The sequence below is a fragment of the Manis javanica genome, chromosome 1 (assembly GCF_040802235.1).
Source record: "Manis javanica isolate MJ-LG chromosome 1, MJ_LKY, whole genome shotgun sequence".
Lineage (NCBI taxonomy): Eukaryota > Metazoa > Chordata > Mammalia > Pholidota > Manidae > Manis > Manis javanica.
The window spans coordinates 54908541-54918366 of record NC_133156.1 but is presented as its reverse complement, the minus strand read 5'-3'; the positions used below and the strand labels follow the sequence as shown (position 1 = coordinate 54918366).

Here is a 9826-nt window from a genome sequence, read left to right as displayed (position 1 = left end):
AGATGTCAAAAAGGTGCAAAATGACCTTCCAGAGATGAAACTACAAATACACTGGATGGGATTAACAGCAGATTAGATGCTGATGAAGAAAAATATTAGTGAACTCGGAGATACAGCAACATAAACTGTGCAAAATGACAGGGAGAAAAGAGAATAAATAAAAGAGAATAGCATTAGTGAGTTGTAGGCTACCCTCCAGTAGTCTACAAACATGGAACTGAAGAACCCAAAGGAGAGTAGAAAGGGAGAGACAGAAAAATATATTTGAAAAAATAATGGCTAGAATTTTTCCAAATTTGATGAAAACTATTAACCAACAGATCTAAGAAATTCTACAAATCCCAAGCACACAAAGGGTTTAGAGAAAACTATGCTAGGTATATCTTGATTAAGTTGATTAAAACCAGTGATAAGGAAAACAACCAGAAGGAAAAAGACATGTTAGATAGAGACAAAGATACAGATGACAGAGATTTCTCATTGGAAACAATGAAAGTAAGACAAAAGTGGACCAAACTCATCTAAAATTCTATCCCCAGCAGAAAGATCTTTCAATAAAGAAGGCAAAATAAAGACTTTTCAGTAATACAAAAGCTGAAATACCTATATCTATATCTAGATATAAATGCTGATATGTAATACATATAATCTTATATTATATATAATATAAGCCCTAAATAACCATGAAAATTACAAAACAAAGAATTATAGAAAATAAGACAGTACATGAGAGAAATGGAATCAGTTAAGCCTATAGACAGGAGAAAAAGAGGAAAAAGAAAAAGGGAATCAAGAACATATTCAACAATAGAAAACATTATGCACATTGAACTATCTCTCAACCACTATTCAAAGTGACTGGTGGATTTTTAAATTTTTAGTAGTATTAATTTTTGCAAATAACTATAGGAGATGAAAATACAACATGGGGCTAGGAGTTCCAAAGAAGCCATATTTATGGTTGAAAGCAAGCATTCTAGTTACACAGTCCAGGTCAGTTGAGCTTTATCTCTTTTCAGTGACATTATAAAATGTCATTTTTGGTATAAAATCAGCTTTAATAGTCCTTAAACCTCCCAAATTTATCATTTGCTATACTTGACTGTTCAGTCATTTTATTTATTCTTCTATGAGATTAAGCTCTCTTGATGATAACATGCCTTCTGTATTCATTTACTTTTACAAACTCCAAATAAAAATTTGTTGAAAAGTGTAATTTTAACTTCCTCCTTTCTGCAGTGCATAAATCATACCAGAACCTAAAAGACATGCCAATTTGAGAAACAAAGGTTCTTTTGTGTTTGGGTCTACATTCCCAGCATGATCTAATGCTAATACCTGTTTGCATTTATATTCCTGGCTCTTGATGTTTGCGGGGGAGATTTTCATAGAACAAAATGGAAGGAAGCCTTTGTTTCACCTTGACTTTCAGAAAGTAAAACAAAAAACAAAAAACAAAAAACAAAAAACGGGAAAAACCTGACTTTCTCACCAAACTGTAAGTTCCTCTGAAATTTACACTTTGTGCAAGGTGAAAAAACCCCCTGAGATTTCAGCTACATTTGACACTTTCCTGTTTCCTCAGCAATGATGTTCCAAAATCAGTAACCTAAGTCTGCTGGGAAGGGGTCTCAGGTGTTTGTCTTAGAATCATAAGAAATTGTTACATTCTCTTGTTTTCCTGGTGACAAGAAACAGAATTGCCCCCCTAGGTGTCCGCAGGCTCCTCCCTCCTTCTCTAGCTGGATTCCTGAGCCCTGTTTGTATATTATGGGTAAGGAGGAGATTGGGTGTTCTAACACTGAAAATGACGAGACCTTTTTCTCCTGAATGAGAAATATCTCTCAACTATCAGAAAAGTAATATATGTTGATTTGATCACCTGGACCTGGCAGGTGAATGAGTTGAGAGAAAAAGGCAAAGGTCAGCATGGGGTAGTTTGGAAAGATTTAGGGGCTTTTTAAAGCAAAGAAAGAGAGAGTTGTTGGAGCAGCTGCCGAGCTTGAGAGAAACAAAGATATGAAGAAGCATGTTCTGAATGTCATTTGTTTCCTGCAAGGGTTTGGTCCTATTTAAATGTTGTATCAAATAGTTTTTGTTCATTGAACTGGTGTTTCATTGATTGTGCTGCCGCCAGAAACCAAACCAGTGGGCTGTAGCTGAGACCTCTGAACCTGGCTGTTGTGTTGTCATCCTTGTTTTACTCTCAAGAGCAGCGGCATTGCCAGGTTACTGGCTCTGGGAGGTCTTGGGCACCGGGGGCACTTCTCAAGGGCAGTCACTAGAGAGAAAATTCTCTCAAATTGGCCTTATCCTGACCTCCAGCCTTTGTCACCTCCATCTTGGTAATGTGGTTTTTTTGGCTTTCCTCCCATATGGAAAATGCCAGGGAAGCCCTCCCTCACACAGTCTAATCTCATCTGCCCTTTATCGGGGCAAAAGGATCCCCCCCTTTCCTGTTACCAGGATTAATACTGAATTTCCCCTCCCTGTGTATTTCCTGCTAACTGCAGTGAAACCATCTCAGGAGGCGGTTGGTAGAATATGGGGAGTTAAGTGTTCAAGCTCACATGACAGTTTCAAATCAGAAAATATCCTTTACTTCTGTTTAGTAGTAGAAGGGAAAGAAAAGAAATAAAGGCCAGAAGCTTGGGGGAATGACCGCCTTAAAGGAAAGGATCTGGACATGTTAAGTTAAGCATGGCCTAAGGCTCTACAAGAACGTGGTTCTTAGGCCATGTGTGCGGCAAGAATTGTGTCTGTGACCATGTCTCATGACTCACTGTGTGTGACAACAAGACTGAGGGTGGGAGGACAGAGCTGAGGGCAGAGGCACACAGGGGTCTGTGTCAGTAATAGTCTTTTCAGTTAAAACCAAGGTGCAATTTGTACTGGCTATTTGAATGGAATTATTATTTGGGTTCTGGGATTTTACAGAGAAAATTATAGCTTCCAATGCAGTGTGGGGTTCTCATGTATAAGGTTATTGGTTTTCTAATGAGCCCTCAGGGCTTCCTGCCCATGGAAGGCAGAGTAGGTCCTTGGCCCCCTGCAGTCATCATCTCATTTAATACTTGTAACAGTGCTGTTATGTTACCACCATTTTACAGAAAAGGAAACCAAGCTCTGAGAGAAAAGAGGGTGCACCCAGCCAGCAGTGGCAGGGTAGGGACAGGAAGCCAGCACTCAGACATGGAAGGCCCTCGCTTATCTTCTCAAAGCCTGGGAAGGCACAGGAAGGCACCGTGATGTTGCCATGTAGGAACATTAGTGTGAAGCCTGACGTGTGAGGCATCAGCCAGAGCAGCTGGGGTGGGGTTCGGGGGTTCCTTCTCCACCAGGGCCTCTTGTCTCCATCTTGCCTTTCCCTCTATTTTAGCCATGTGGGTAATTAAGTAGTTTGTCAGCTCCTGCACTAGACCTGTTGCTCCGGGTAGGCAGTGACGAGTCAGTGAAAAGAACGCGCAGGAGGGAGCCCGGCAGCCAGCAGCCTCATTATCCCTCTAACTTTGAGCACCTTTCTGAATCTCATTTTCCACTCGGGCAAGGTGATGAGCAGGCCTATAAGGAAGGGTTGTTTTAAGGAGTGAACCATGAGGCATGTGGCTGGGACACAGAGGCTGCTCAGTAAATGCTCTCCATGGTCTCTTTGAGAGTAACGCTCGCATCTTGCTACCCTGCCGCTCTTGCTCTTGCACGTACATAGTGAGTCCTCAGGAAAATATATTGGTTCAATGAATGCAGTACCAACAAAAGGAATTTTTCACCCGTGTCAGTTTGGGGGACATTACAAGCAGCATAAGTCCTGAGTGACGAGGATTTCTTTTCCAGGTTCCGGCAGTCGTGGACGGAGAAGAGAGGGTCCAGTCGCGGGTGCGGCGTGGATGCCGGAGCCGGCGCGGGTGAGGTCGGAATCTGCGAGCGCGCTGCCAGGCCTCGGGAAGCCGCAGCGCCGGCAGAGGGCGTCCCTGGCCCGCGGAGCGCCAGGCGCTGGGTTTGGGGCGCTCGCCCGGTGCAGGTACAACTGCAGTCCCGCGTTGACCGCAGCCAGCCGCGCGCCGGCTACCTGCGCGGAGCGTGAAGTGAGCGCCCTCGGGACGCAGCGGAGCGCACAGGCCAGGCACGCCGCGGCGCCGAGCCTTCGCGAGCAGTGAGTACAGGCGCTGGGGGCTTGTCGGGGGGCATCTGAAGGCAGCGCAGTCGGACGGGGACCGTTTTCATGGTTGTTGTGAGCGGGGGAGTGGGCATGGTCCCTGCTTGCCTTGCTCTTTGGGGAAGGATTGGGGTCAACACTAAGAGGCGCTGGATGTCGGGCGGAGCTTGCTTCCAGGCTGTTGATGCTTACTTGAGGTTCTAACATCGGGATTTGTCTCGAGGACCCTGTCTCGTGCTGTCCCGGGCCATGGGGGTAGGAGAGGGTTGGCGGGGTAACTCACGGCGGGAGAGAGCCCAGCTGGGCGTCCACAGCCAGTTTCGCCCACAGTACCATTCAGGGGAACCACGTGCGGAGTCGCCCGCAACTCTGCCTGTCAAGTGAAGCCCGTCCCCCAGGGCTGGGGAGGGGACGCGGGGGCGGGGTGGGCTGTGCCCTGCAGGAACCGGGCTGCCCAGTGCGCCCGCCGGGCCGGCTGAGCTCCCTCTGCCTCGCGTTCCCATGGGCTCCTGGGTGGTAGCGGGTAGTGCCGCGAAGAGACCCAGGGCCCTGCCCCGAGGGGCTCCTGGGCCCTCGGCTCAGAGCGAAAGGAAGCAAAGCCAAGTAGCTTCCCAAGTGCCTGCCTAGTCCAGGAGGTGCCCTTTCACGAGGAGGCGCCGAGTGCCCGGGAGCCCTTTTCTTGGGTCTCAGTCGGCTTTGTACAATCTCTAGCCGTTAGAGAGACAGTAGGGCAGCACTGGCTTTTTGGGGCTCTGCCTCAGGACCCTTTTCCAAACACCCCTGGGCGAGTTGACGCATTGAGCCAAACCTGGGCTGCGCACGATGGGCAGGACTCAGACGCGCCTCCGGGACGCTGTGGAGCCCCGGCGCCTCGCGAAGCCCGCTATCTGAGCTCTAGGGGCTTTGAGAAAGACAACCCCAAGGCAAGGTAGGTGGCTCTGCCAGAGTTGGGTTGGGTTTGACTTGAGTAAAGATGCGATCTGCTTAAGTCTCGGCGAACGACCTTTGCTTTCTCTTTGCTTTTCAAGGCGTTTGGAGAGCTGCTGTAGAACCAGGGGCTTGGAAGAGGAAGGCATGTATTTTCAGCTGTACCAGAAGGGGAAAATTCTGTCACCACCAGTAAGGCAAGAACCCCGAAATGTGACTACAGTGGACTAGCTCTGCAGTGGCCTGGGAATCTCTGTATTGATAGTTCAGAATATGCTAAAAAGCCCACCCTTTGCATGGGAAATTGAAGGGCCAGCTGGTCTCCATGACAGGGACCTGGAGCAAGGGAATCAGAAGACAGCTGTAGAAAGCAAGAGGTGGCCTTCCGAGGGGCTGACTTGGATTGCCCTTGGCTCCTGCCTTGTGAGTGTCGCAGCTCTCTGATGGAATGCTGGTGAGGTCCTCCACCCAGAGGAGCTAGTGGGGCTGAGCAAGGGGCTGCCTGGTGAGTGAGGACTCCTGCAGGTCTGACGGACTCCAGTCCCTGCTTAGGTACTCGAGGGGTGTCAGAGCCCCCTATGCGCTCTCTGTCAGGAAGATGAGGACTCTCAACACCTCTACCATGGAAGGGGCTGGGCTGGTGGTGGAGAGGGACTTCTCCTTCCGCATCCTCACAGCCTGTTTCCTGTCACTGCTCATCCTGTCCACACTCCTGGGTAATACGCTGGTCTGTGCCGCCGTCATCAGGTTCCGACACCTGCGGTCCAAGGTGACCAACTTCTTTGTCATCTCCTTGGCGGTTTCAGATCTCTTGGTGGCTGTGTTGGTCATGCCCTGGAAAGCAGTGGCTGAGATTGCTGGCTTCTGGCCCTTTGGGTCCTTCTGTAACATCTGGGTGGCCTTTGACATCATGTGCTCCACTGCATCCATCCTCAACCTCTGTGTAATCAGCGTGGACAGGTATTGGGCCATCTCCAGCCCCTTCCGATATGAGAGGAAGATGACCCCGAAGGCAGCCTTCATTTTGATCAGCGTGGCGTGGACCTTGTCTGTACTCATCTCCTTCATCCCAGTGCAGCTTAGCTGGCACAAGGCGAAACCCACAAGCCCCTCTGATGGGAATGCCACTTCCCTGGGCGAGACTACAGACAACTGTGATTCCAGCCTGAGCAGGACATATGCCATTTCATCCTCCCTAATCAGCTTTTACATCCCTGTGGCCATTATGATTGTCACTTATACCCGAATCTACAGGATCGCCCAGAAACAAATACGGCGTATCTCGGCCTTGGAGAGGGCGGCAGTACATGCAAAGAATTGCCAGACCACTACAGGTAATGGAAAACCCTTGGAATGTTCTCAGCCAGAAAGCTCCTTTAAGATGTCCTTCAAAAGAGAGACTAAAGTTCTGAAGACTCTGTCCGTGATCATGGGGGTGTTTGTGTGCTGCTGGCTCCCTTTCTTTATCTTGAACTGCATGGTGCCCTTCTGTGGGTCGGGGGAGACCAAGCCCTTCTGCATTGATTCCATCACCTTTGATGTGTTTGTGTGGTTTGGGTGGGCCAATTCCTCCTTGAATCCCATCATTTATGCCTTTAATGCTGATTTTCGGAAGGCATTTTCAACCCTCTTAGGATGCTACAGACTTTGTCCTACGACAAATAATGCCATAGAGACGGTTAGCATCAATAACAATGGGGCTGTGGTGTTTTCCAGCCATCATGAGCCTCGAGGCTCCATCTCCAAGGACTGCAATCTGGTTTATCTGATCCCACATGCTGTGAGCTCCTCCGAGGACCTGAAAAAGGAGGAGGCAGGTGGAATAGCCAGACCCTTGGAGAAGCTGTCCCCGGCCCTATCCGTCATATTGGACTATGACACAGATGTCTCTCTAGAGAAGATCCAGCCCATCACACAAAATGGACAGCACCCAACCTGAATTCTGAGATGCATCCTGCCAGACATGCTCTTCCCAAAAGCTAGAGGAGATTTACTTGGGGCTTGCTGTTTGAGAAACTAAGGTGTGGTAAGACTCTGAGATGTTAGTTGAGCCCTCCTCTGCTGCTTTCCTTCAACATACATCTAACTCTATTTTAAAATACATTCCAGTGTGTTTTCTGTGTTGTTCATAGTGAATCAAAGAACGTGAAGCTAATGTTCATAAGGGAGATGTCTTTGGCTCCAAAATTATTTTTAGAAACTGATTCTTATCTTAGGACGTAAAAAATAGGTCAAAGAATCAACAAGGAACAGCTTCACTTAAAAATTAAACCTTTCCAGGAAGGAAATGAGAAGGGTTGAGTTTGCTGTGTACAAACAGGTGCTAACATTGGTCCAAGCAAAGTTTTCAGATTGTAAAGGTAGGTGCATGCCTTTATAATTATTTTTAAAAATTTATTGAGCCTTACAGCAGGAATGGGATTTTTTTTTTCAGAACTGAAAGATGCTTTGTTGATATTGGTTTTATTTATTTATTGTATTATAACGATATTTTTAATTTATTAAGATAAATTTATTGTTTATCATACTTAATAGGATAAACTAATGAGTTATATGAGACCTTGCAATCACATTTTTTTCCATATAACTAGCATTTTACAAGCCAATGAAACAAGCACACAAACTCTCTGAGATTCTAAACACACATCTGTAAGTTCCAGAAATATAGCAAAGACCGATAGGAAATGAATCGATGATCCCTTAAAATTAATTGGCATCAATAAATACAAGGTGAGAATTGACAATGCTGTGAATGGTTTTTTTCTAAAAAGATTTTTAAAAACTTGAAAAAGCATAGCTACTATTGTGTTCAGAAATTTTTAAATGGCACTTTCCCAGAAGAATGATTCTCATTTCTGTAAATACCTTAAGTAAAAGCCAGCTTAAGAAGAACCCAATTTGAAATTTATGATCTTAGGTGGTAATAAAAAGTATGTGCCACTTTGTATTTATGTAAAATAATTGGCCTTCTCCATCTTTTCTCATTTTAAGTGTCAGATAGCTTTCTGAACCAAACAAATGGCTGTCCTGGTTAGGTGTGTGTTGTGAAGACAGTGGGTTTCCTTAGCCCTGGTGTCACAGCAGTCTCACCAACAGACATAGGTCAAGTCCTGCATCTCCATCTTACCAGGTCAAACCACCCTACTCAGTGGGGCTACTTTTTGTAGTGCTTTAATCTAAACTTAGAATAGATTTTTTTAAAAAAGTCTACATGTTAGTGGTAGACTAACTATGAATAGTGCCTCCTTATCATCCCTGAGTAAGACACTTCTGTTGGTGGAAAAAACAGGAGACCCTTTCTCTTTGGGTGTTTTAAGCACCCACAGTTATCAGTTGCTGCTTTTGACAAATGCTAGTCCTTTCTCTGTGCTTTGGCATCAAGTTCCTGTGTCATCACCTGGACTGTAAAAAGTATCTAAAGTCTCCCTTGCCAGATATTAATTCATATGGGACATTTGAAGAGAATTTATTTGAAATGTTTACAAAGTGCTTTTGTTGATAAGCAATTTACTTAACATTAGATGAAATGAGTAACAAGAAAGAAATTGAATGGAAAATATCTCCTGCATCAGGCCTGTTATTTATGCATTGTGAATGTTTTCTTAATTTTATTGCCTGTATGCTTTCTTACATATAATAAAATTATTTTGTGAACTCAAATCAATCCTGAATGAGCTCTGTTGCATTTGTTAAATGTGTTTTAAAAACCAGGATACGTCAGACCTACAAGTTAGCAAATATGGGCATGTTCAATGATATGTTACTTCTTTTTCTTTTTAATGGAATTTTCGCCTGTTATGTATGCCATGTGTTGCCTTTGAATATTTAAACAGGAAATGTTTTTGATTTGGGCTATATACTTTTGTTTTTCCTCTTTCCTAATAACATTTTTTTAAAAAGAAACCCTTTTTCATGCGAAGAATTCCTCTGCTTTTTGTTTTATGGATCTCAAAGCTTTCTAAAATCTCTGCTTTTCCTTTTGAAGAGCCCAGAGATTTTAAATAATACAAAAATTCCAGAAAAGACTGTGCTTGCATAAGTTACTGTGGCTCAGCTTATGGCAACAATTGTATGTGTGGTGTTTGCTTTAAAAGGAAAATATAACAAGAAGTGTTTTCTGGAAAAAAATATACGGGTTGTGATACTGGGCTTATCATAATGTCTTAATGGGCACATCCATTGATCCCTGCTAAACCTGCTAAGTTACTGTGCTAACCTTTTATTTTCTTTTCATCCTGAAGAAGGAGATGACTGAACAGCAGGTGAGGTAGAAGTTAAGGGCGAAGTTTAGAATTTGGAACATCACACAACAGATGATGTCTTTTTAAATTCCATATTTGCCTTCCCCAGGCTTTGGCATATAATGAACATATCTAGAGTGAACACCCAAAGAGCATGATGCCTTTTCTTTCTGCTTCCTAACTTTCTGGATATCTCTATTCCTTGCCATTTTATTTTATTTTATAATTAGTCATCCAGCAACACCAGCTATGGTGCTCAGGTTGTCATTGTTCAACCAATGAAATGTGACACAAAAGCCTTTGCCATTTATTACATTGGCAGAGTGAAAATAAATGGTATGTCTGGAAGTCATATTAAATAATTGTAAAATTCAACACACCATGCATGAGACTGTACTTTGGGTTCCTGGTATGTTGGATTGATAAAGGTATCTTATGAAATGTTGGTTTTACTGGCAGAATCCTTCGGAGAATTTAACATGCAGCCCTTAAAGCAAAATTACAG

The 9826-nt window shown here is 44.6% G+C and overlaps 1 protein-coding gene across 2 annotated transcripts; it reads left to right on the top strand.

The window, feature by feature from the left end:
* The first annotated feature begins 3842 nt into the window (after nucleotides 1-3842).
* Nucleotides 3843-8795, top strand: DRD1 (dopamine receptor D1). Of its 2 annotated transcripts, none has more exons than XM_017660969.3 (2): nucleotides 3843-4150; nucleotides 5182-8795. In XM_017660969.3, the coding sequence occupies exon 2, from the start codon at nucleotides 5679-5681 to the stop codon at nucleotides 7017-7019; it is 1341 nt and encodes a 446-aa protein (XP_017516458.1). In that variant the 5' UTR covers nucleotides 3843-4150; nucleotides 5182-5678; the 3' UTR covers nucleotides 7020-8795. The 2 variants fall into 2 exon arrangements, with proteins under 2 accessions (XP_017516458.1, XP_017516459.1); XM_017660970.3 differs by lacking the exon at nucleotides 3843-4150 and adding an exon at nucleotides 4632-5081.
* Nucleotides 8796-9826: the final 1031 nt, after the last annotated feature.

What these genes read in the sequence shown, in the direction of transcription:
- DRD1 (XM_017660969.3), top strand. Translation starts at nt 5,679, where the DNA reads ATGAGGACTCTCAACACCTCTACCATGGAAGGGGCTGGGCTGGTGGTG.